The sequence below is a fragment of the Barbus barbus genome (assembly GCF_936440315.1).
Source record: "Barbus barbus genome assembly, chromosome: 50".
Classification (NCBI taxonomy): Eukaryota; Metazoa; Chordata; class Actinopteri; order Cypriniformes; family Cyprinidae; genus Barbus; species Barbus barbus.
This window is the reverse complement of record NC_136728.1, coordinates 4450986-4478513: the sequence shown is the minus strand read 5'-3', so window position 1 is coordinate 4478513 and position 27528 is coordinate 4450986. Positions and strand designations below refer to the sequence as shown.

Sequence of the window (27528 nt, the reverse complement as noted above, 5' to 3'; positions counted from 1 at the left end):
CAAAAGAGGAACGATGACTGAACTGACAAACCATCAAACGGGGATCATCTGAGACACAATGCACAGTCTTTATTGTACTTAAATACATAGACAAAAGTAAAAGTTCTCGGGATAAAATCTGGTAATATTTTACAGTAAATACATTTTGAAATGTACCAAAAAGTAGTAAATATATAATTCATATATACAGTGAATATATAACATAAACGGTTATATAGACGACAGTTAGACAGTTAAATCCTTAGCCCTGTGCTTCAGCTTTATTACCGCCAAGACGATTCTCTGGATGTCAGGACTGCAAGACACATAGAAAAGCACACTGAGTGATGCTGTTGGGAAGTTCAATCATGATAAGTACAACAATGCGTTATCTGTGGGCTTTCAGACACATTCCCATCAATCCCATGCACACAGCAGCCGAGAGAAAACAGAAAAAAACCTCCAACCCAGAGAAACGGCCAAACGTCAAACTCTACTGAGTTTTAGCACTCGCTACACCGGCGACGTACTGCCTCAGTCGTGTAATGAATACGCAATACAGCACAAGGCATCGATAATGTGTGGGAATCATGAATTTGATGCAATTTGTTCTTTGGAAATATAGCAAATACAGAAAAAGACGTTCCAGCAGTCTTACTTTGCAGGTTCCCTCAGATTGTGTCCCAAAAGTAACAGATACAGACGGGAAAACCAATGGATCACTGGATAAACAGCTACTAAAATATGAGATTTTGAAGAAAATTTCCCCTCAGAATAATGTAGTTAGCAAATGGTCCAACTTTCAAAAAGTCCCCGCTGTTCGAGAGTACAGTCAAACCAAAAATTATTCAGACACTTTAGTTGATTTATGTAAATGAGGATAGCAAAATATTATATTATACCCAACAATTCTTCATACGGTGGACTAAAACTGATTAAAAAAAATTGGGAGCAAAAATGATTCACACTTTGACCTGACTGCTCAAGTGTTTTTACTTTAATTGCTTATGCAACCTTTATCCACCACAGACTGAACAAAATTAAGCATTTCTTGGTAATTGATTGACCTAAACTGGTATTGTGTACTTAAATTTAACAGCTGTATTCATTACATACCTTTCTATCAAAGTTATCTGGCATTATCAAGATGAATTTGTTCTGACGCAGTTGAATTATTTTATTACCATTTTCTAAACTATAGCAAATCATCTGAGATAATGTGAGAAATGTTGAAGGTGTCTGAATAAATTTTGGTTTGACGTTACATGAGTACAGAAATAGTACTGGTGGCTCACAATCAGACGTCACAGATGTTGTGCTTTAAAAACGACTGTTTTACGTACAGTGTTCACAATCTTTGTACTAGCATTCAGACTGTTTGGATCATCGTCCACTCAACACGTCATACACAGTTGTTTAAGGAGACAGGAAAGCCATCCCATCATTAGATGTGTTGAAGGGATAGATCACCCAAAAATGAAGATTTGTTATCATTTACTCACTCTCATGATATCCAAACCCATACGACTTCCTTTATTCCGTAAAACAGGAAAGGAGATGTTTAGCAGAATGTTCATGCTGCTGCTTTTCCATTTGAATGCATGATAAACAGCAGCTGGAATTACCACACATTCTTACAATTAAAATTAGGATATTTTATAAATTAAGAACAGTGTTACAAATTATTTTTTATTCAAACATTAAGAACGTTTTGATCTTTTTTCTTATTTCAATTCCTTAAAACAATATTCTTAAAATTCACTGTAAAGTTTGGATAGCTTCCAACGTGTCTAAAATCCCCAAAGGTAAAGTGTTTAATGAATTTATTGGGTGATTTGAATATTAAACATAGCAACATAAGACTAGCTACATATAATGCATATAACTATTATTAGAGATGCACACTGATAATGTAAACAATGATCGAGACTTTGCTGAATTTCAATAATTCTACAAAACAAGACCAATTTTTACAGCTATTTAAAATACACAATGCATTAAAAATGATTATGATTATAATGGAATTATGAATGCAGTGCAAAAAATAAAATAAAAAAATCAGCCTTTGAGGTTTTTTCAACTTTATCAGTGACATTTTGTAACTTCTTTCTTAAAGTTTTCATAAATCCAACCCTATAAAGCTTAAAAAACAAACAGACAAAAAACATAAAAATGATCAAAACAACTTTTCATAAAGATGGCCTATTTTTCAACTTGTTCAGCACCACCATACAATTTAAAATTGCCTGTCGTTTTCTTCTTAAAAAGATTATGAAGCTTAAGACTTTATCTTAGATTTAGATAAATCCAGCCCTAGAGGCTGTCAAGCTCCAAAACAATCCATTAAAGTATCTAATGTGAGTTTTTGCATTATATTTCAAGTTTTCTAAAGTCACATGATGTATTTGTGTGAGAAAGAGACCCAAACTGAAGTTATTAACTGATAATCCATCAAATCTCATTTGCACTTACGTATATTCAAACTTGTCACATACATGTTTGATATCAATGACGCTAAATGCGTCAAACCTATACTGAGTCCAGCCGATCAGAAAAATCTGGAAAAACCTTCCTGGTTGGAAAAGAGCAGCGTCAACATTCTTAAAAATGTCTTACTTCACATTCAAGTACGAAAGAGTCACACAGGTTTGGAACACCAAGACAACGATAACCCAAATGTACATCTACTATCCCTTTAATAATACACACACACACACGCAAGCACGCATGCACACAGCTGCACTATAAATCAGCAAAACAGCTGGAAGGACTCCAAACTGGGACAGAAGAGCGTAAAGAAGAAAAAGAGTGTAGAACTCAAGGGAACATGGCAGAAACACTTTAGTTTGCATCAAAATGTAAGTCAAATTACATCTTTGTAAGCAAAAATATCTCGACTCCAACAAAAGTTTTTAGCAGCTTGTCAAGATGTAATTTGAAACCAACCCACTACCTTTTAAACTAAAGTGTTGAAGAGCACAGGTTGTGGTAACACTTCTTTTTGAAAGGCACTACATACTGACTTCATAGCATTGTAATATGTAACATCTATATTTACAAACAACATTAGCATACACTGTATATTAATAGCACTAATATGCAGCGACTGAAAATATAGATTTGGATTGAACTATATGGTTATGTTGCGTAAATTAGTTGATGCAATGCCTTTCAGCTAAAGTGCTACAATAATCAGGCATGTTGTTCAGAAGAGGGCGGATAAGGAGGGCCACCATGCAGGCACCTTCACCCAGAAAGGGCTGCCGCCACCGGCGTGTGACAGCTGGGGTTGCACGCAGGGAAGCAGCAGCGGCAGCATCTGTCACACATACACACCCTCAGGGTTCAGGCTGGACACCAGGGGGTGCTGCAGGTTGCGCGGGTGACCCAGGAACTGCTTGGCAGTGGGACGTGTGGGCGAATCTGGGGGAAATATGGAGCAAAATATGCATCAACAACAACATAAGTCCATATAAACACAAATATCCGTACTAGCCATATAATAAGCATATAGTATTTTTTTCAATATAAAATAAAATGCAGTATACAACCAGAAATCACTACAAAGAATATTGTATCCCACAATGCCATGCACTTCCCAGTGTAAGAAATGAGCTGAGATGTTTAGCAAAAGTTTTTTTTTTACATCACAAATGGAGGGTCAAGTCTAGCACATTGCATTGTGGGATACAGTACACCACCAAGTGTATTCTGTATACTGCACATTATAGCAAATGTAGTAAATAATTTGGTTATTTGAAATATACTGAAAATGTGTGAGTATGTGTGCATAAACACTATGGTAATACACAAAATAAAACTAGAACTAGTTGGCAGATGTTTATTTTTCTCTACTCAGTTAGGTATATGTACAGGTCCTTTTCAAAAAATTAGCATATTGTGATAAAGTTAATTATTTTCTGTAATGTACTGATAAACATTAGACTTTCATATATTTTAGATTCATTTCAACACAACTGAAGTAGTTCAAGCCTTTTATTGTTTTAATATTGATGATTTTGGCATACAGCTCATGAAAACCCAAAATTCCTATCTCAAAAAATTAGCATATCATGAAAAGGTTCTCTAAACGAGCTATTAACCTAATCATCTGAATCAACTAATTAACTCTAAACACCTGCAAAAGATTCCTGAGGCTTTTAAAAACTCCCAGCCTGGTTCATTACTCAAAACCGCAATCATGGGTAAGACTGCCGACCTGACTGCTGTCCAGAAGGCCATCATTGACACCCTCAAGCAAGAGGGTAAGACACAGAAAGACATTTCTGAACGAATAGGCTGTTCCCAGAGTGCTGTATCAAGGCACCTCAGTGGGAAGTCTGTGGGAAGGAAAAAGTGTGGCAGAAAACGCAGCACAACGAGAAGAGGTGACCGGACCCTGAGGAAGATTGTGGAGAAGGACCGATTCCAGACCTTGGGGGACCTGCGGAAGCAGTGGACTGAGTCTGGAGTAGAAACATCCAGAGCCACCGTGTACAGGCGTGTGCAGGAAATGGGCTACAGGTGCCGCATTCCCCAGGTCAAGCCACTTTTGAACCAGAAACAGAGGCAGAAGCGCCTGACCTGGGCTACAGAGAAGCAGCACTGGATTGTCATTCGGATTTTGCATGTCATTCGGAAATCAAGGTGCCAGAGTCTGGAGGAAGACTGGGGAGAGGGAAATGCCAAAATGCCTGAAGTCCAGTGTCAAGTACCCACAGTCAGTGATGCTGGTGTTGGTCCACTGTGTTTTATCAAGGCCAGGGTCAATGCAGCTAGCTATCAGGAGATTTTGGAGCACTTCATGCTTCCATCTGCTGAAAAGCTTTATGGAGATGAAGATTTCATTTTTCAGCACGACCTGGCACCTGCTCACAGTGCCAAAACCACTGGTAAATGGTTTACTGACCATGGTATTACTGTGCTCAATTGGCCTGCCAACTCTCCTGACCTGAAACCCATAGAGAATCTGTGGGATATTGTGAAGAGAAAGTTGAGACGCAAGACCCAACACTCTGGATGAGCTTAAGGCCGCTATCGAAGCATCCTGGGCCTCCATAACACCTCAGCAGTGCCACAGGCTGATTGCCTCCATGCCACGCCGCATTGAAGCAGTCATTTCTGCAAAAGGATTCCCGACCAAGTATTGAGTGCATAACTGAACATAATTATTTGAAGGTTGACTTTTTTTTTTTTTGTATTAAAAACACTTTTCTTTTATTGGTCGGATGAAATATGCTAATTTTTTGAGATAGGAATTTTGGGTTTTCATGAGCTGTATGCCAAAATCATCAATATTAAAACAATAAAAGGCTTGAACTACTTCAGTTGTGTTGTAATGAATCTAAAATATATGAAAGTCTAATGTTTATCAGTACATTACAGAAAATAATGATCTTTATCACAATATGCTAATTTTTTGAAAAGGACCTGTACCTGCAGTAGAGTTTGTGTGTGTGTGTGTGTGGAGGCCATACCACTGTCTTTGTGTTTGTCCTGCAGTTGTTGAGTCAGGTCCAGTTGTTCTGGGTGTTCGCTGAGGTCTGTGCAGGGTTGAGTATGAGTAGGCAGGGCTCCAGCTTGCTGGATAAACTGTTGTAAATTACACTGTCTCAGCTCTTTATTCAACTCCTCCACTTCCTCCTGCTTAGCCTACACCCAGAGAGAACAGTCAATCACAAACAGCCTGCTACATAGAATAAAAAAATAGCACTATCATTTATTTTTCCTTTGTAATATGTGGCCAACAACTTGCTATTGTACAGGTTTTAGAATATATTTGTATTTATTAATTTTAGCAGGAATGCTTTAATTAGTACCTTTAAACACTCCCTGTAAACCTTTAATTGTGTGTTGTCATCTGAATACAACATAACCAACAATTTTGTATCTTTTTGTTTTCTTTTTTGGTGTAATTCCATCAGTAGTCACAAGCTGGCGCCATGTTTTAACAGCAACAACAGCCAAGGCAGTAAGTCTGCCCTGCGGCTCTGATTACAGTAATCTTAGGATTTGTTCTCTATTGGTACCTTTGCCACCTTTCTAGCTGTAGGTTTCATTTGTTTAACAATACAAGCCAAATTCAAATACAGACAAGTCAATGGTAACCACAAAGTATGTGACTCAAGTAATGTAAGACCTGAGTTGACTCAAGTAATCACCTGAGTTGCTTTTTGAAAACTATGATAATTCACAATGCTCTGTTGAAGGGTGAGGGTAAACCTAATTTGCATGCATGTCTAGTCTAAAGGGACTAGATTATGATTATGTAAAACCCGGTTAGTCATGGTTGATTTCCTTGCTTTCTGGAAGAACTCATGAAGGAAGACATTTGAGTGGCACTGTGGTATAAAAGTTTAGATCATCTTCACAGACTTGCAAGACTTTGATTTAAGTCAAGTGATGATTAAGTGATTGTTATAAAACTGAGGCTGGTACAGTTTGAAATTCATGCAAGCCCAGCAGGAAAAGAAACTCGTTCAATAGGTATACACCTTTATTTTGTCCTTTCAAGGCATAAAATGGAAATAAAAGAAATGCATGTGTGTGCAAAGAAAAACATTTGTTCCTGTGCATAGTAAAAGCAGAATTCATAAGTTCTGAGTGTGAAATTCTTTTAAAAGATGAGTTCCTTTGTTCGCTTCCAAATTTTCGGTTCATTGATCATGCACCTCCGCAGAGGGGGCCGTAATACCCTCCAGCATTTGCAGCCAACAGCTACAAGCCTCTCTCTAAAGCCACGCCCTCTCTGCTTACCTTCAGCAGAGTCTCCGCCCTCCCCAAAGCCTTCTCGAGCTCTAAAAGCTCCGCCTCCAATTCCTCCCCCTGCTTTTGTCGACTTTGAAGATCTGTCTCAACTACCTCCAAAGAGTCTTTTGAATCGGACTGGGCGGGCAAGATGTCCGCCTGTAGCATTTCTCTCTGAATGTCCATCTCAAGCTGCATGGCGCGAGTGTTGAATTCATGCAACTTTAGCCCGCAATCATCCAGTTTAGCATGCAGCTCTCCTAACCGCCGCTTCATCCCACGCTCCCGTTCGGTCTCTATCCTTAGTTCCTCCTCCCAGAACTCCTCGTCCACCAACTCCTGCTGGTTCTTCCACAGGGTCTTCTCCAAAACTTCCATCTCTACCTGCAGGGGTGACTCCTCAGCAGACGACTCTTCCAACAGCTGGGACTCGAGGGCATGTAGCTGCTCCCGCTGCTGGAGAACATGCCGGAGCACCTCCTCTTTAGATGGACCCGGAAGGTATTGCGCGTGCGGAACTGGGGACGCCCTTTGTTCAGGAGAGGGTGTTTTACGAGAGTCCTTAGTTTTCACACGGGGAGAACTGGAGGGGCCCAAGTTGAAGGTGTAAGATTTCTTTGGCAAACCCCGTTTGAGTTCTGATGTGGAAGGCTTGGAGTGAGGGAGGGTGCGGTTGTGCAGAATTTGCTCTTCACTGCTACTGGGACCGGTCCGCCGCAGGAAGAACTGCACCTCGCTGCTGTGTTGGCCCAGTTTGGCCAGGGACTCCAGTGGGCGCTCATTGGCCAGTAGTTGGCGCTCGGTGTCCCTCAGTCTCTGAATGAGAACGTAACGACCCGTCTGGCCTGTAGAGAACACAGGGGTAGTTAGAGTCCAAAAATGTGTTGTACCTTATTTGTATTCTTATTGCATCGACAATCCCCCTGGATCTAAGGGAACTGTTCTAAGGTTACTTCAAGTGTCTTACTGAAGGCCATTACGGCAAGGGCTCATGGACCACCACTTTATAGGCCTCTTAACCTACAACCTACTGGTTATTAGCCCAGATCTTTAAACATCTAACCCAAGGTTCCTCAAATCTGGCCCCGGAGGGCCACTGCCTTGCAGAGTTTAATTGAACCCTTATCAAGCTTACTTTCCTGTAATTTTTTAATAACTGTGAAGAACTTAATAAGCTTGCTTAGGGGTTTTTGATTAGGTTTAGAGTTAATTATGCCATTTTGAATATTGCCTTTCATGCAGTGTGTAATGTAGCTCTATGTGAAAGCAAACGATCTGCAAAGTTGAACGAGAAAAAGTTATTGTCTCCTAAAAGAAAGAATCGACTCTGAAAAGCGTGAATGAGTCATTAGTAATTGGAATCCCACTTCTGTGACGAATACATAAAATAATGCATGACTTTGTTCTACGCTGGCTGGCTGCAAACAACTTGAACCACCCTCAAACTCGTAATTTAACTGACGACTGCTTCTCTAATCTTGGGGAGTTTATTGCGGGATTCACTTGAAAGATGGCTCAGTACCCAGTTTATTTGGACCAAATGGCTCCACTGAATCGCAAACTGTATGAAACATAATAGATCAAAATACGTAACCATGGCAATGAGCATATAGTTTCCGACACGCGCTGTACACAGTAGACCAATCAGACTAGGCCATCTGACCAATCAGTGCAGAGTAGGCTCACAGAAAGAAGGGGTTTAGAGAGACTGAATTTTAGAACTGCTTCAAATGAATCGTTTGAGAATCATTTGAAAATTAGGTGAAATTAAATGCATATTTTGAGAAAACAAAAGTGTTGTTTAATCTTGCATGCATGTAAACCTATTGTAGGAGAGATTCAAAAAATGTATGAACCTTAAAAATGGCATAATAGGGGCACTTTAAACTCTGCAAAGCAGTGTCCCTCCAGGGTTGGATTTGAGAAACCCTGGTTTAACCTCTCCCCCTAAAGTTCCTTCTTAGAGCTACTTACCAATGGCTTGGGCGAGTGCAATGACTACGTCCTGACATGATGTCTCTTCTGACAAGCCGCAAACCACTCGTACAACTCCATCAACCCAAACTTTCAGCTCCATCAGAGACACTGAACACAGATCAGCTTACATCAGCAATGCATGGTAATGACTGGATTCTGAAATGACAAAAGAGCAGTAGTGACAAGTTTGTCTTCACAGATTACATTACAAACATAGAGCGAAAAGTGAGGACAATCAAAATCCCCTCATCATTTTCAGTTATAATAACAGGTCTGATTCTAAATGTGATGGTACAAGTCTACAAGATGCAGTATAGTGGCTGAAGACATCCATGTGACAGACATATGCATAGAATAGTTAACCAAACATTTCACAGTAATCCCCAGTCCCAACTTTAAGTACTTAAGTACTTGGTTAAAATCATCTACGGAGGTGATTTGAGAACTTGAGTAGACAAAATGACCAAACTGCCCATCTAAACTCATCAAATAAGGTCCAAAATACATCCATGAAGAAAACTCTAGCTATTTTCTCCTTTAGTTGTTTCTACCTGATTGCTCAAACCCTGCAGGATGTCCAGCCATGAGACATGAAATTGTGATTGAACATCAGGACCAGTGGGTAAGCAAATTTCAAGAGTTATTATTAGCAGGAGGTTGATGGGCTCATAGCTCTGCTCCAATTAAATGCACTGCTGGCTCTCTTCAAAGGCGTTTTGGCAGATGAATGCTTAAGGGAACAGACAGGCAGAATGTAGTTGTTCAGAGACGGCATGTGCTTGCATGTGTGTCTGACTCCACTTTGAAGCCCCATAGCAGGAACAGATGGTGCTGCTAAGGTAAGCTGTAGTATCCGAAAGTTTCAGCCATGCAAATACTGAATGAACCGCTGTTTATAAGCAAAACATGTTGGTTCTGTGCACTTTGACTGTTGAATATTACACCCTTTGTGAGGAAATTCTATGGTAAAGTCTACCGCATTAACTTATGAAAAGATTTAATAACAGCACTAAGCTACTAAGCAGACCATTTAGCAGCTGCCAAATACCGAGTGATGGATGCTCTATCTTCAGGCCTTAAAGCCATGTTTAAAAGAGAATGCAGAAAATTAAAGTGAAAGGAGCAGCTTTTTTTCAAGAACACACCAGGGTCGTATTTTGCCCTGTCCTACATTTTTTAATGAATTTTCATAGGAATAATGCCACAATGGCAATTGTTTCCTTTACAAATTGTCATTATTGCAATGTAAATATATATTTCTAAATGCACAACATCTTCAAAAACATATTTTCTAATTTTGATTTGGGGGTGAAAGACATTTTCCTAACATTCACCCAGCTATTTTTAACATCAAGAAAGAGAATAAAGCGTGAGATATACATTTCTGAAAGCAGCCACTTGGCGTTTGAGCCATCTAAATAAATAATTAGAAACCACCCTGAGAACACGAACTTGCATGAGCCATTTGATATTTAGGCCACAAACAGAGTTTGTCATCAGTAAATTTTCCGACAATGTAGATTACCTAGTGGCACAGGTTAAGTCCCAACCTTGAATCTTCGAAAGTTTGATATCCGTGTTCTTTCCACCTGCTCTTGTAAGTATTTTTCTTCTCCATTCCCATCCATACTGAAACTGAGGAATGCTACCTTGTTGGCCCGTGTGAGGCGGAGAGTAAAACAAATCTTCTTTTGTCTCCTGTACCTCTAACAGTCTCGATCTTTCTAAATCAAGTCCGTGGCCTCAGGGTACACTTCTCAATGCACCCCGCGGTTACCATGACAACAAAGCATTAGACGTGAAAGACGAATCGCAGATGAATCAACAGGTGCCAGACGCATAGGGCTAGTCGGACAGTTTGGACTTAAGTTCACTGCATTCGTGTTAGAACAAAAAAAACATTTTAGCATTCCGCCTTGACTCACAACAGGCTTGCGTTTGAGATTAGGGTGGATAGCTGTCACACGCTTGGATCCGTTAACTTCCATCTCCAACATTCAATCACATGCACATGTCCAGACCCACTGCTTCAGAAATGCAGACCCACCCCAGACACATCTAAAACTTCCCTGTCTCCTCCCTTCTGAGTGCGTCCTCCAGAAGCTATGATTACTGGAATTATCCCATTCCTCTCTCTCATCATCCTCTTTATGTTTTGCGGGCTGTTGAGAATATATCCTGAGGAACAAGCGCACTGTTATTGTGCAGGCGTGGTGCTCTCTCTTAACATTAGCAGATATTATTAGCCAGTTGTTCTTATCGAAACCACTACTGTGCAATATTATCGTTAATAAATCATTGTAAATGTATTAGATAGCAAGAGGAGTGAACCTCTAGAGACAGATAGAGAAGTTTCACACGAGCACAAACACACATCTGTAGAATGTAGCATGTAAATGTCATCTTGCCCCTCAAGGGAAGAAAGACACACTCTCTATTTGCAATTCTGCTGTTAAAATTGTAAGTGTAATTAATTCATGAGGCAACGCTGACAATACACTTGACGACTATGTCTATTGCTTAATCTATTTAAGTGCTAAACTTGCTGTGGAACAGACATGAATGATACCTTAAACTATGCAAATCTGCCAATATTTTCCAAATGGGGTGGGCAAATCCAAAATCTTAAATCAGGATACGAGTAATTTTATTTCACGGTAACAATATATACCTTGACATAGTTGTTTTTGCTTTAAATAAGGTCTTTATGATATAAAAATGTTTGACACCAGTTCTTGTCACTAGTGTCAATATCACAAAAAAAAACTCATTCTAGTCTAAATTAAAAAAAAAAGCTTACTGAAGACAAGTAAACAGTCAGTGATTAAATAAGATTAAGAAACTAATAAGCAATAGAAAAAAAACTACAGTAGTACAAATAAGAAATGCTACATATACTGTAGAAAGTAATCAAATGTATAAAAACACTGCATTTTGTTCACTGTGTAAAGTAAATATACATTTCTTATTATTAAAGTTACAAGAGTGATTTAGTCAAGCGCAATGATAGATTTTCTCTCTTTTGACAGCAGGAATATTAGATTAAGAGCTGCCTGGACACATACTGTTACGCGTTTTCTTTCTCAGCTGTTTGCTTTTAATTAAGACCTAAGTTACTGTGTTTAGGAGCACACTTGCAAAGGCCGGCATTTGGACACATACAAGTGTGTGTATTTAACTGTTCAAAATTAAAAATTAGTTCTCTTTCGCTGCTGATTGTGTGTCAGTGGATTAAAATCACTTGTTTTTAAACCGCAATACTTAAAGATATATGCAAACAATACGTTTTTGTGTCCACGTAGCACAGGAATGTCACATGAGCGTGTAACCCGCTAGAGACAATAGTCGAGAGTCTCTACTGGTTAACACATTTTCACCGGTTCATGTCTACAAGTATTTCGTCCACCCCTTTTCCCAAACTATCCAGATTAGTTGTTTTTTTTGGCCTGGAAGACGAAAAACACTCTAGCAACCACCTAGCAACCATCCAGAACACCCTATCAACCACATTACCAGAAACCCAAAACCGCATAGCAACACTCTATCAAATACCCAGAACAACAGCCTTAGCAATGTCCAACTAACAACCTCACAACTGCCTATCAAGACATAACTCCTTAGCAAAACTAACAACTGCCTAGCAACACCCAAGCAAACGCCCAGCTTGGTAATCTACCAAATATTAGCCACAATATAACAACTCGGAAGGTGGAAAAAATTCCTCATGTAAAATACTTTGAAAAGCTCGTAATTGATAGTTTTTGTTTTGTCTGCTCTTCACAATTTAAATCAAATCCAATTCTAAAAGCAAACATTTTGACATCTAAGCAATGGCATATCTTGTCAAATGGCAGTCTGAGACATTTTACAGATGACTTGCCATAGCAAAATTACACATTTAATACAATATTAACCCACACAATAGGCCATTGTTGCCTATCACATGCAGTACAGACACTGTTTTCTGTTGCAGCTGTTGAGGAGTATATTTCCCATGGTGCATGTCATCTTCAGCCCCCATATAGACACAACAATGGTTCTTTCTTAAAAAAATACCTGAGTGAGAAAACATCGGTGTCCTACTCTGCCACAAACACATGGCCTAACATGTCTGATTTTCTGGAGATTTAACAAATAAAATATGCTTAGCATATGCATAGCTAAACACATAGCCTTTCAAAGTATACTTAATTTGATAATGTTGCAAACAGGTGCACTACAAAGTCTCATTCTTGTCCAGTGTTTGCGCTATTTCTCTCCAGACGTTATGACAGATAAATATCTTTGTATGAGATTTTAAGAGTTGCGTCTAACTCTTAACCCCATCACACAATCGTTCTCCTATGCTGGCGCTTTTATTGTTGCATCCAATTAGTTTGCTGTCTCATCAGTTACCTTTTCGACTGAAAAAATGGTGGCGCCAGTGTTGCCACCTTGTGGACAAACTAATTAATGCAATTAATTAACACTACAAAGTTCCATTCTTGTCCAGTGTTTGCAATATTTAAGCCATTTAATTGGATCTTTAACTTAATGCCTAAATTATACTTCAGTTTTCACATGAATACTTAACATATGCGTGTAGTTGAGCACAGTTTATCAAAGTATACTTCATTTGATAACGTGCACACAACACATGCGCACTATAAACTTCCATCCTTGTTTAGTGTCAGTGCTGCCATCTTGTGGACAAACTAATTAGTGCAAAACAATTAGAGGCACGTGGGCGCTGACCTACAGAGTATGTGTGGTACAAAAATCTGTATATGTGCGTACTATGCTGAAGATAAAATTTACGTCACATGCACTGTACACATATCCTTTGTTTGGACTTAACTCTTTTGCACACATGGTTTTTGAGTTTAGCTAGCTGACTATGTTTGGTTTGCAGTGTGTTGTATTGTTTGTGATAAAGCATTGTTTTGTTTAGTATGTTGTCCCAATAGGACCAAACATTCACTTGGAAACACCAATCTCATCCACTGTGAAGGGAAATGACAAACTAGAAATAACAGAGCAGATAACAACTGTACCGTTCCATGTTACACCACAGTGCCACCCATCCATTCATAGTATGCTCACTCTTGCATCAAAATAAGCATTAAACAACTCCAGGCAAGTCCTGAACATGCCCCCCCCCCAAATGCTGGTGGTTCACATTTTTGTACCCATATCCTCTCTGACTGACTGATTAGCATTCTTTGAACAAACATGCATCTATAAATGTGTCACAGCTTTCACGCATGAATTACAGCCGGATCCACGTGCATTGAGCACTTCCACCCATAACCTGAACAGACATTCTTTCATAATGGCCTTGTTGCCAGCAACAAAGGCAAAAACTGGAGTCTATAACTATGCCATTTGTCTGATTTACCGATCCAGACAGATGTGTTTAAAGTGAACATGAAAAAAAAAAAAAAAAAAACATTTACTTAATATACACTTCAGGCCCTATGGTTAACAATTCATTGGTAAATATTCTTCCAAAACGTTTATTTTCATAAATCTAATTCTCAGAAGCTATAATCAACTCCTACTCTAGATTTGTTCTCACTCTGAAATATGGTCAAGATTATGGAAGCAAATGGGTTGGGAATTTTGTGTTAAGTTCACTTACTTATGCCATAGTCAGTTGTGTTTCATAGAAATAAACATTTTACACTACATTAATGTAGCAGATATGATTTTGAGACAAATTCCAAATACATATCCCAACACTACAAACCACGAAGGATACAGCAATGAGGATTGCCAGACGCAGACGGATCATTTCCATAATGACCAGTGCAATCTACTAAGAGTAGCGCAAATTAGCGCCTAATTTAAGACATGCTTTTCTTGGGCGTTAAATAACGGCACAAATACCAGTAATTTCCCGAGCACAATCGTTAGTAAATCGCATTGCGTTATTCATTTTAATAAACTCCTACAAATGCATATTCAATAAGGTCAAGCAAAAAAAAAAAAACTGTATCCACGCTTTTTCAGCGCTAATGTGCATCTTTAGTAAATCCTGACAGTACTATTTTAATGCCAAAATATGGAGTGTGCTGGTGCAAGATGTTACTTTTATCATAAACTTGACCTACCACAGTCCCGTACAGTTTTTGAACTAGTTAACTAAAAGTAGCAGCGCTACAAATTGTGAAACGTGTCATTTCTGCACTACTAGTTCTGCACTACTTAATAATTCCTATGTCAAAGTATTGTTCATTAGTCTAACTGTAGGTTGTCCAATCAGAATTAAGCTCAGACTATGCAAAAGGTTATTGCTACATTTGCTTTTCAAATGCACAAATTCTGATTTTTCAAAACACTAGATCAATGCAGCTTTATCCTTCTCTGACTGCATGAATGCTAGAAGTGCTGACCCTTTGCCTGTAGACAGAGGAATGTTGAGGGCACGAAAAGTGACCAGGCTTCACCCCTAACCTAAACAAAGGCAGCCTGGGAAAACAAAAGAGGCTGTCTCCACTCACTGCCCAGAAATCCCTATCTTGGCTTCAACAAGTGGGATAAACACTGAGCGAGAGAGACAGCAAATGTGTGGGCAAACATTTTTGTCAAGCCTCCAATGGGAAGTTGCATTTTGGGCTTCTAAATAAACTTCACAAAAAGATCACAAATTAAGGCCAATCTAGAGTCCGACACCATCTGGAAAACCAATTCTGAGTGCAACCGCAAGAATCTGTTATAAGTTAAGTATAATGTCATAACCAATTAACTGTGTTTTTCCACTGAGGAAATGAAATAAGGAGATGATTTACTGACATTACAAAACAGCCGTGCCAATTTTAGCCTGTGTATGCGTCGTCTTTACAGCCAGACTGTCTCTGTTCTCCAAATTTGCTTGCGTGCAGCATGAGACTTCAGGTTCATGAGTTATTTAATACTCTTTTTACATGCCTGCTGCACTAAATAATTTAAAACTGTGTTCTGCACTTTTTATAATGTTGCATTTTGTTCCAAATTTATCAAAATGATGAACATCAAAGCCTGAGGTGTAAAAGACAGATCGCCAACAAAGGAAGTCCTGAGGCATTGGCCTATTTTCAATGCAAGACAGAACAGGTGCACCTACTGCGAGTGGCTATATTAAAACGAGAGTAAACTCCCTTGTGGTCAGACTGTATAGAAGTGGACATTTTTCAACAGATGCACAAATTGTACATCCACCATCAAATTCCTTTTGAAGAGAAACTTCGTGAAGTCAACATGAATTCAAAGTTGACCCAGTTTACTTTAAAATATTGTGGTCTCAATGGGCATGATTCAGTGATGCACGTTATTCCAAATAAAAAAAGTTTGTCTTTGTAATCTTTAAATGATGAAATTTTACTAGGGATGGCTTTAGATGGTTGACTTGTCAACTCATCAGCTATTAATAGTTGGCAGAAAATATTATTTATTACATTTCATTATATATTATATATTTATTATATTTAGTTTCATACTTAACCAACTAGTTAGTGAGGTTGATTAGAAAGTTCATCTAGATTCATTTAGTAAAAAAACTTTTAAATACTTAAATTTGGAAATAAAATTTCAATATTTATACAGTATACTGTATTTCAGTCAATTAGTTGGTTAGTAAGGTTGACTAGCGAGTTTATCTAGATTTTTGTACAGCAGTACAAACTTCACATTTATTGCATGGAATACTTGATTTGGCAAGAAATCTTTACTAACAGACTCATTGTGGTGGTTTAAATAGGATGAACTTCAAAGACAATATTCTCAGTGTGGTTTCTAGCACTGTGCTTTGCTTTAGCATGCTACACTAACAGTAATAATCAGAGCAGTAAAACTCTAAATTCTAAAGTCTCCACAATTTGTAACATAAACAATGCCTGTAAACACAAAAGTTCAAGTTATTGTTTTTTATTAGTTATAGCTGTCACTCTATTGAAGAGCGTAAACCAACCTGGGGCTTTTTGAAGACAGACTAGTCAGCAAGTCATTCAGATGACCCCCCAAATAATTGCTTTTGAACATTCATTCAAACAACCAAATGTCCATGCTAATTTGAATGCTGACCAATGCTACAGTGTATGAGTAAGATTAGTAAAAAAACTGTTAAATTCAACTGCTACCAATACCAGCACATGACCGTTCATCACCTTTCCACATTCATCCACCGGTGAAGGTCAGGGATCTGTATTCGGACCTTTCAGGTTTCGGCAAATGTTTGGAAAAGGTCTGGAATGGGCAATTTCAGGTGACACATCCAGTCCTTGTGGCGGGAAACCTCAGTGTTGATTCACTGTCAAAGCGTTAGTGGAATGCATGGGTTACAAAACATCACATTCCTGGTGTGGGAGCATTGAGAAGTGTGTGCATTCTTGACATCCCCCTGCCTGCTCTATCCCAGATCACTATTCCAGCAAGTGTAATGAAGCTGAAAATCCACGATGATGGACGAGTCGACATCAATTTCTGTCATCAGCACAACACAACAGTTGGGATATAGAAGTAAAAATCCTATTCATATTCACCATTGTAAAATATAGAAATTTTAGTAATCACGTGTAAACTAGGGCCGGACTTAAAATCACGTTTTTTTTCTTTTTTTTTTCTTTTTAATCAATTCTCATTTTGATGAACCAACATTGATTCTTAAATCCAAGAATCTTTTGGTCTGTGTTGTTTTGAGTAGATGATAAACAAACCATCACTAACAAACCATCACTAAACTTAATTTGTAGAGTACCTCACATCCAATAAAATCACAATGAGCTTCACACAATGAGCTTTTTTATAAAATTAAGTGAATAAATACTGTTTTGGTGCTCTTTAATGTGGCGTGGGCAGATACATGTAGCCTCTTTGGTTCAAGTGGCATGTGAACTGATCATCTCTAACTTTACTACTAGTTACTACACAAAATAAACATCATAAGGTGATGAAAGAAACCGTATAACTTTCCAAAATGCACCATTTCTCATATAATCGCTCAATATGCGTTTCAACTTTGGAAAGAGTTCAATAAAACAACTTGTAAACAATATGTCATGTAATGTTGCATTTACCTCAGGAAAGACATTCAATGACCATAAACCCGATAGTTAGCTAAAAAAAAACCTAGAGGAGCATTTAGCTAAATATCTGCATTATATTTACATATGTATAAATACATGTTGTTATTTAACCTATTCTGCAATATTTAATGTATGCTTTAATAAATATAACAGCCACCATTTAAATGCTTATATAGGCGCTAATATATATAAAATCTCACTGGAGTTGAGATATTTAAGTAATTTTAACTTGTACAAAAATCAGCTGTTAATTTTAGCCTTTAATATTGTAGTACTGTACCAACTGATAGGGTTCCCTGTATAGTTTATACTTCCTTTACTGAGAGATTTTTTTTCTTCCTTGTGTAAGATTAACATGTACTGGTTCTTATATCCAAATGAATCGATATTGAATCAAATTAAGATTCGACTGAAATCAAACCAAAAACTTGTGAATTGAAATCAAAATCGAAGTGAATCATGAAATTTACATCAATACCCAGCCCTAGTATAAACCTTTCAATACAGATGTAATCATCTTAAACTGTCAATTTTATAGCAAAATTTAAACAAGTACCATTTTGTCACTCTTTAAGTAGTGATGTGACAGACCATTTATTGAAACCAAACTGAATCATGAAATTAGTGTCATTATGCAGCACTATATAACTTTAAATACAGATCTACTCAGCTTTCAAATTCTGTCAAAAAATTCAGCCGAAAACCAAATTAAACTGAAATTTGTTTCAATACCCAGTCCTAGAATAAACATTTCAATACAGATACAATACATGACTTTCAAGGTTAAGTTATGATATACAGTACGCTTGTGCAGACGTTTTTAAGAAGGTCGCTGAGAAAGTTGGCGGCCGCTATTGGGTTCGCTTGTGGCGTGTTTGGTAACGCATTAAACTGCCAGTCAATGGCTGGTCTACTTATGCAGTCAAGTAGCAGCACAGATGGGAACTTTGGGGCAATGGCTCTAAGCAACAGTGGCGAACAGCTTGTGGTTTCCAAGGGAGGATATTTATATGGGTGAAGGCCGCCGAAGCATAGCGAACTCACTCTCATTATGTGAGCTTTGCTAAATAATTACTCAGACAGCCTTGGGACATGGAAAGCGTCACCACTCTGAGTTTTCACACGATTGCCAGTCTCCTTGATGCATCTTGCAGAAAGACAATGTCTATGCCAGCGTCCCGGACCAGACAAGCGTTTAAATTAGTATGCATGCGAATCAGAGTACCACACGAGATTGATTTTTCAGTCAAGATATGGGAACCGAAGATGAAACAAAGTTACAACTCTTTTTAATCTTTTAGATTATCGAAGATTATCAAACAACTGAGCTTTGTGAGAAGAGCTGCAAAGGGTGTCAGGATGAGACAGACTAAACCTTTCCCTGAACTGTGATTGTGCAGAATAAAATTAACAGCAGATGCTGAGATGAGGAAGAAAATAGAAGCATCACCACCTGCAAAAACATTAAGACTGTGCTTTGCTAAAAATAACATTTGTCTTGCAAACTGACACTTTGTGAGATTTAAAAATGTTTCAGACTGGAGCCAGGAACCAGACAACTGCATCTGAGGATCTCTAATATCCAACATTTACAATAAATGTGTTCAAAATAGATGAAATCTATTCAAATTTTTGAATAGATTTTAAAATTTTTGTATTCTAGGTTGAGTTTCATATTATTTAAATTTAGACTGCAAATTAGTCTAATAACATTTTCCGTTCATCTTGAATATTGTACACATTAATCAACTTTAAAAAAGTGATTTAAATATTTAAAATTTAAAACAATATTCTTACAAATGTCATAAATGATTAATTCATAAATATCACTTTATGATATTCAGTTTATTGGAAGGGGTTGTACAATTACAACCTGAACTAACCTTGCTTTGTCATAAAATCTGATATTTTAAGAGATCTGACACCTGAGTGTGTTCAGGGATTCTATGATACAAGTTTTTTCTTCAAGTTTCGGCATGACGGTTGCACCAAATGACTTTGGCAGACAAGTTTTTGGGGTTTTTTTTTCACCACCTTGACATTATTTTTATGCTTCCCAAATATATCAAAATTAATTTAGATTCAGAAATTACATGAAAAACACATTGCATGTATGAATTGTATTTTTTATGTATCTCTGGAGCCATTCAAAAAAGCATGCCATGTCTTTGACTTGCGCACATTTCAACTCAAGACAAAATCTTGCATAACCTTGCAGATTTTCACAGATGATAGTTGCTTTGAGGATGTTGTCAGCTGTTGGTGTGTGTTGGGTAAGCAGACAGTCAGTGTTTATGGTTATGCTTTTTCCATTTCTTGCTTATTATTATACAGGAGCTGCCGTATGAGTCAATGTCAAACAAACACATTTCACTTCCTCTATAGAGTACGGAGGAGATGATGCATATATAACAACATTTAAATCTCATGCTAATTCTTTCTAGGATTGCCCAAACACACAAAACCAAGGGAAGGTTGACATCTACAGACTCTTTCATAACCTGTTTGCATTTTGGATGCAGTTGGTTCATCTTCAATATGCCGTTCAATAACCACTAAAGCAGCAGGAGAATAACTGCATCTGCTCTTGTAGGTAAAGATCTCTGGAGACCTCATTCCTGCCAGAGGACATGTTCAACAACTCACTTCTCTAACTGTCCTTAACAATACAAAAATATGGATGGTATGGCCTATATAAATTAATACACTCTTAAAAATAAAGTTCTTTGGTGGCTTTGATGGTTCCATGAAGAACCTTTAATATCCATGAAACCTTTTCATTTCACAAGAGGTTGTTTACTGGGGAAAAATTTGTTAGATGATTAAAATGTTCTGAAAAAGAAAAGTTCTTTTAAGAACTTTTCACTGAAATGTTCTTCGGGGAACCAAAAATGGTTCTAAAAAAACATTTAGGAACCTTTATTTTCAAGAGTATTCAAAATGATAATTTTGGAGTATTAAACAAAATTGAAGTAGTGGAGAACTATAAATCAGTTTTTTGAAGGTGTTAACACAAATTTAGTCAAGTAATAATCATTTCAATCATAAAAGCGTCTGCCAAAATGACTAAATGTAAAAATTTCAGAAACAAAAATCGAAATACAGTAAAAACGTTTTGGGTGGGGGGGGGGGGGGGGGGGGGGGGGGTGGGGGGGTTTGGGGAAGCTACTAAAACATGCGAGCTAACTTTTGGATAGTTCCCACAATAACTGTCCCTAAACTTAAACGTAAATGGCACGGCCCATTGTACATATTCTACAACTCTCTATTGGACATTTAAAGTTCATAGAAATGAAAAAGAACATTTTCAGACACATTACGCCAATACTCTACTTGCATTAATAAAGCTTTCCATATTGAAGTTTCTGCTGCCATTTCTAAAATGGAACATTTGGACTAAAAACGTGGCTCTGTACACCGTACATGTATGCGGGTTTGATTAGTCTAGAAACTCTGACCTTGACAGCAAACCAAAGGCTTTTTATTGTGTTATCTGGGAATCTTCACACTTTTGAACACATATTTTCACACCTTCCTGAGTTTGTCAATGGGGTGTGAACGGCAGAAGCTTACACATCATGAGAGGCTACAGATATGCAGAGAGAAAGATCCAGAGGCAAGACAATCCAGAGGTTTTTATTGAATGCTGACAAGGGAAGGATTTGCATATAAGGTGGAACTGGCCATATTAAAAGCACATGGCGTTCCCAAACCCTAATGAAAGCCTGTGTGCGTTTCTCCACATTGATCTCGAGAACTCAGTGAAGCTTTAGTGGTCAGCACAAGAGTCAACGCACCTCACTCTGTGCATCGCTTTCCAGTAAAAGACCATGATGTCTTTCTTACTACTATAAGATAAGATACTATAAGTAAATTTAACAAAACTGAAAACATAACATACCCAGGTCACATTTTAAGTAGGTACAAGTTTTGAAAAATCATGTTCAATATCTCGACTGCTGCTCTAGATAATTCAAATTCTTCTAAAATCCACAGTCTTATTATAGCTCGTTTATACATGAACTGTATTTTTTATTTCTCCTAAAGAAGTTTCGAAAATCAAATGGCGATATATAATATCTTGACTGTTTCTTTAGATAGAAATAGTGAGTAAAGTGAGATGTTTGCTTACATTTACTGCTTTACTTCTGAGAAAAAAAGAACTCCAACAATCTGTTAAGATACCAGTATGCAATTAAACGTCAAACATCTCATTTCAAATTCTATTATTTCTCATCAAATTATTCTAAAATATAGTTTTATGTGTTCTTGACTTTCTCTAGACAGAATTTATAGATCAAACTGACAACAAACTGAGCCTTTGCTTAACTTTACAGTATCTCATCTATAATTTCAGAAGACATCTCAACAGTATCTTAAATTGTGCTTAGATTTTCCGAGATATTAGCTTGCAAGTCTGTTCTCATTATAAAACTCATTTTTCATCAGATCCTAATATTCCAAAGTATAATATTCTAGGCTCTTCAAATTGCTTTAACAGCTTAATATCCATACACATACTGTATTCTTTCAACCAACAAAAAAAGTCACAAAGGAGACATCTAATATCTTGACTATATGCATAAAAACGTTACAATCCACAAAAATCACAAAATATTTTCCATTCATATATTTTTCTATTATTTATCTATGAGTTCTATTACATATTATAGCAACAGTTTTTATCAAATCCCAACTTGAGGAAACATTTGGTCAAAGTTACAGCATTTAAATGACAGTTTTCAACTAAAATTGGAAACCGTGGAAAAAAAAGTTTCTCAAACGGAAGGCTGCATCCTCCGGAGGTCGCATTTGTAGGCTGCATACGTGGTTTATTTCAATTAACTGAGCATTACATTTGCGAGTCAAAAGCATATTACAACACTTAACTAAGAATAATAGTCAAATTTATAACTGTTTATATTCTAAAATAAGATCTTCTTTATGACGTATGCAGCCTATAAATGCGACCTCTAAAGGATGCAGCCTTCCGTTTGAGAAACGGCCGTAGTCTCTGTGCAAAGTACAAAAACGCAAATTTGTGCGTAGTGCATCTTTACAAAGTGACATTGCGATCTAGTGTCCTGGCATGCATAATACAATTGCTTTTAGCTGTTTTCGCAGATCTGTGTGAATGTTCAGATCAAAGCGTAAACTATGTATGTGCGTACAGATGATGCATTCGTTGTTCGCATATGTGATACTCTCCAAAACGGCGCTATAGTGTGACGCGGAGGAAACAAATTGTTGAATAAAGTAATTATTTTTGTTTTCTTTGCGCACAAAAAGTATTCTCGTAGCTTCGTAAAGTTACGGTTGAACCCCTGATGCTACGTTTCTGAGCCTTGATCGTGTAAGGACTCTTGCTGTCTATGGGAGGGTCAGAGAGCTCTCGGATTTCATCAAAAATATCTTAATTTCTGTTCTGAAGATGAACGAAGGTCTTATGGGTTTGGAACGACATGAGGGTGAGTAATTAATGACAGAATTTAATTGAACTTTAATGTATCCTTATAGTCTAAACTAAGCATCCCTGACACTCACTCTCCTGTATAATGCAATTATTCTCAGCACAGCCACAGACTCCTTGTGTCCAGTCTGTTTCGATCAATGTTTTAGCGCCGACCGCAGTGCGCCTGCATCTCTAATGGACAGCTGTGTTCTCAGACCTGCTGTTTCTCATCAGTAACAGGACGAAGGCTAAACGGAGCTGTCTGACAGTACATCACACAAGCATTGCCCTGATCAGCTTAACAAGCCAAGTGCTGAACTGTCACTTTTTAACAAGAGCTGAGCCGAGCGCTTCACGAGATGACCTGCTGCATTTGACACCACGTCACCAGATTTACTTTGATTAGTCATGAATAAACATCACGTGAGCCATATTCCACAAGTGCTGCGTCTGTAATATTTGTCTAGAGTCATAAATGCTTGAGAAGGTTTTATGTTTGGAATAAGATAATGATATTACACAACTCCTTATGATATACTAACCAGATTTGGTGGATATGCTGGACTTTCAAGTATGCAGTCTGGTCATTAGCAGGCCGAATGTGGTTAAACACAGACTGACAGGGAAATCTGGTTAGATTAAAAGAAAAAGCGAGTTCAGAAAGGACTGAAATGTGGGAAGCGGCCTGTTAAAGAAGCATGATTACTGTGACGCATAATCAAATCCAAGCTCCATGCTATCATTCATTATCCACCACATACGGACCATGTCTCATTTTTTCACGAGAGGTTTGGAGTCAAAAGTGACTTAAGAATTTCTTAAAGAAAAATTTAAAAGATAACTCTAGGTTACATATTTACACCTTCGAATAATCAAAACTAGAGCGCAATGGGACTCAATGGAGATCAAATGGAGACTTAAGTCTAAGGAAAAACTCATGCATTTCCCCTCTGGAGTTTCAGAAGAAATCTCAGCAATGTCTCAGATTGTGCACAGATTGTCCAAGATACCAAAGGTTGCAATTAAAAATTTCATTGTAAACTCACATTTCTCATCAAATTCTTCTAAAATCTAATTGTCTATGTTTGCATTCCTTTTACGGCTCCTTTGCATGCCTGCTTTTTTATTTCGCCAAAGGAAGTTATGAAAAACCACAAAGGAGATGTTTAATTCCTCAGCTGTTTCTCTAGATTGAAATGAGATTAAATGGAGAGCAAAGTGAAGTTTACTGCTCAGATAATTCTTCTGAGAAAATGACTCAATCTCAAATCTTTCTCATCTAGACTTTCAGAAGAAATCTCAAATTGTCCTCAAACCAATAAACCAAAATCTGCAATCAAACATCTCATTATGAACTCGTATTTCTTAAATTCATCCAAGGCCAATTCATGATGCTAGTCAATTCAATGAGCTAGTCTATCCTCATTCAATATATCCAATTTGTGTCTGTTTCTAGAAATGAAGAGAAACATCTGAATCAGAGTTGATGTTTAAACAAACTAAAACTTTCATTAAGTCTCATTAGTGATTAAAGAGCAACCTCTGAGCAGTGAAGTTTTCCTGTAGATGTAAAATGACTTTGACCCTGAGATCTCTGCGTACTAACAGAGGTTAACAGGTTGATTTCCAGCTGCGAGCGAACATGCAGAGAACACAGTTCCCTTACCTCATAAAACACACAGCTCCTCCTGACTTCAGATACTTCCACACAAAAGCAGAAAGATCCGGTAGTTCCTCAGAGACAGACGCAGCTCTGCAGCGAGTGTGAGATCCTGTGGCACGGTGAGTGAGTGTGTTCTGCTCTTGAACGCTCCTCAGGAATCACAGGACTTCCCACTCGCAGCTCCAGCTCTCTCTCTCTGAACTCTGCTGACATGGCAAAGCTCCTCCCACATATCCAGGTAGGAGGAGTGTCTTGCTTTGTTTTCACTAGTTTCTGTCCCTCACTATCAACACCCATCCATATGTAGAGACATCCAATACTTAGAGCAGTTTCAGCTGGTTTTTCTACAAAGCTAATTATAATTGCTAACTTTGCTTATACAAACCTAATTCTAACAGGAAAACTGATCTACTATTGAAAGTACAGTGTTTGCATAAAAAAACCTACTAAATAAATAAATACAACCTCATGCGAGTCTCAACAGTCTCAAATTCTGACGCCAGTTTCTTATTATAAACTTTTAAATTCTTCTAAAATGTACATTTCTATGTTCTAAACATTGCTGTTATAGCTACTTTATTTTTATCCTGTATTTTTATCCTCTCTGAAGGAGGTTTTGGGAAATTAGGAGATATTTAATATCCCGACTTCATGCATAAAATAATGTCACTATGCAAATAAATAAACATTCTCCTTTAGTTCATTCATTATACAAAATGTGACAATTTAAATATCTATCTATCTATCTATCTATCTATCTATCTATCTATCTATCTATCTATCTATCTATGTATCTATCTATCTATCTATCTATCTATCTATCTATCTATCTATCTATCTATCTATCTATCATCTATCTATCTATCTATCTATCTATCTATCTATCTATCTATCTATCTATCTATCTATCTATCCATCTAGATGTAAGTATCTATCTATCTATCTATCTATCTATCTATCTATCTATCTATCTATCTATCTATCTATCTATCTATCTATCTATCTATCTATCTATCTATCTATCTATCTATCCATCTAGATGTAAGTATCTATCTATCTATCTATCTATCTATCTATCTATCTATCTATCTATCTATCTATCTATCTATCTATCTATCTATCTATCTATCTATCTATCTATCTATCTATCTATCTATCCATCTAGATGTAAGTATCTATCTATCTATCTATCTATCTATCTATCTATCTATCTATCTATCTATCTATGACTTGGACATGATTTTGCTAAATTTAATTATTAGTATTACGTACAAAATTCCTTCAAAACACAACAACATTGCAATAAATAAATGAATATGAAAGACTGACTTTTTAAATGCAAATGCACAAATACCTATTCCAATACAAAAGCTCGTTCAGATTGTACAGTTTTTCTCTTGATCCGAGTGCGTGTTTGGTGTTAGTGAGCATCAGGAGCTGTTTTTCAGTCAGCTCTCTGTGTGTGAGTGTAACCAGACGCTTGCGACGGAAGTCACACGTTCAGCTCTTCAAACAGATCTGTGTCTCTTTCTGGGGCTCAGAGGAAACTTTTATTGCTCGCCGATCGGGAGATTTAATGAAGGTCTCAGTTTTGCCTCGGATGTTTCCACTAAAATACACCAGAAGCAATAAAGATGATTTGATCTGGATTTAATCTCATTGCTGTCAAGGAGAATCAGCTGAGATCTCATCTGTGATGTTTTCTTTCTGATGGTATTGATGTGCTGTTGTTGAAACATTGAAACTGGACCATAAGCTTCTCATAGAAACCAAACAACACAGCAAAAACTCAAACGGACAAACAGCTCCATCACAAAACATGATGGTTATGAGGGTGAATCTATTGAAAACATGTCTGTCTCATATTACAACACAAACAAACAAAAGAAATTCAATTTTGCAGAAAGAAAACCAAGCCTAAGCATAAAGATTTTTTTTTCTGACAATATCATTTTGCTGATAATCCATTTGTTTTACTTTTGATTCTCATTATTCATAATGATCTTGTTAGGTTTAAGTATCACAATTAGATTTTTAAACGAATTAATAAAATGAATGACTGAATCAACAAATTAATGAATTGGCAATTAAAGAAAAAAAAAGATTACAGACATTAATAAATTTATAAATTAATAAAAATACAGAAATGCAGAATAAAATTAGGTGAAAAATACAAAAAAAAGTCTTATTAGGACCAATATTTATACATTTTATAAACTGTCCGAGACTAACAAACAAACAAACAAACAAATAAATAAATGTTTGTTTACATCAAAAATGAAAGAATTAAAGATTTTTGTATGTATGTATTCACATATTTGATTATTCATCAAATTAAAGGCAGTTCAAACTCTGATATAAAAAGCATGATCAAAAACTTCCACATAACGCCACATAATATATCATTTTTATCCATTGTGATACTGGGAATTTGAGAAATGTGATTAATTGTTAGAAAAATTACTTCACAGTGCAAGCAAGTAAATAAATATATAGGCATTATTCATGAAAAACAATGTCCTATTGTGTGTTTGTTGAATGTAACCTATATAGACATGGTTGTGAAATTCAACCATAGAAACAACAGCTATATACTTTAGATGTAAACATCTGTTATCTATATCTCTATACAGCACTATCATGATGACTACATAATGAGTGAGTGAGTA

The 27528-nt window shown here is 37.1% G+C and overlaps 1 protein-coding gene across 1 annotated transcript; it reads right to left on the bottom strand.

The window, feature by feature from the left end:
• Positions 1-36: 36 nt before the first annotated feature.
• Positions 37-25063, bottom strand: LOC306868599 (ras association domain-containing protein 7-like). Its single transcript, XM_079414851.1, has 6 exons — positions 24863-25063; positions 8701-8859; positions 6736-7571; positions 5457-5631; positions 3316-3402; positions 37-295 (listed from the first exon to the last, which is right to left on the bottom strand). The coding sequence occupies exons 2-6, from the start codon at positions 8801-8803 to the stop codon at positions 264-266; spliced, it is 1233 nt and encodes a 410-aa protein (XP_079270977.1). The 5' UTR covers positions 8804-8859; positions 24863-25063; the 3' UTR covers positions 37-263.
• Positions 25064-27528: the final 2465 nt, after the last annotated feature.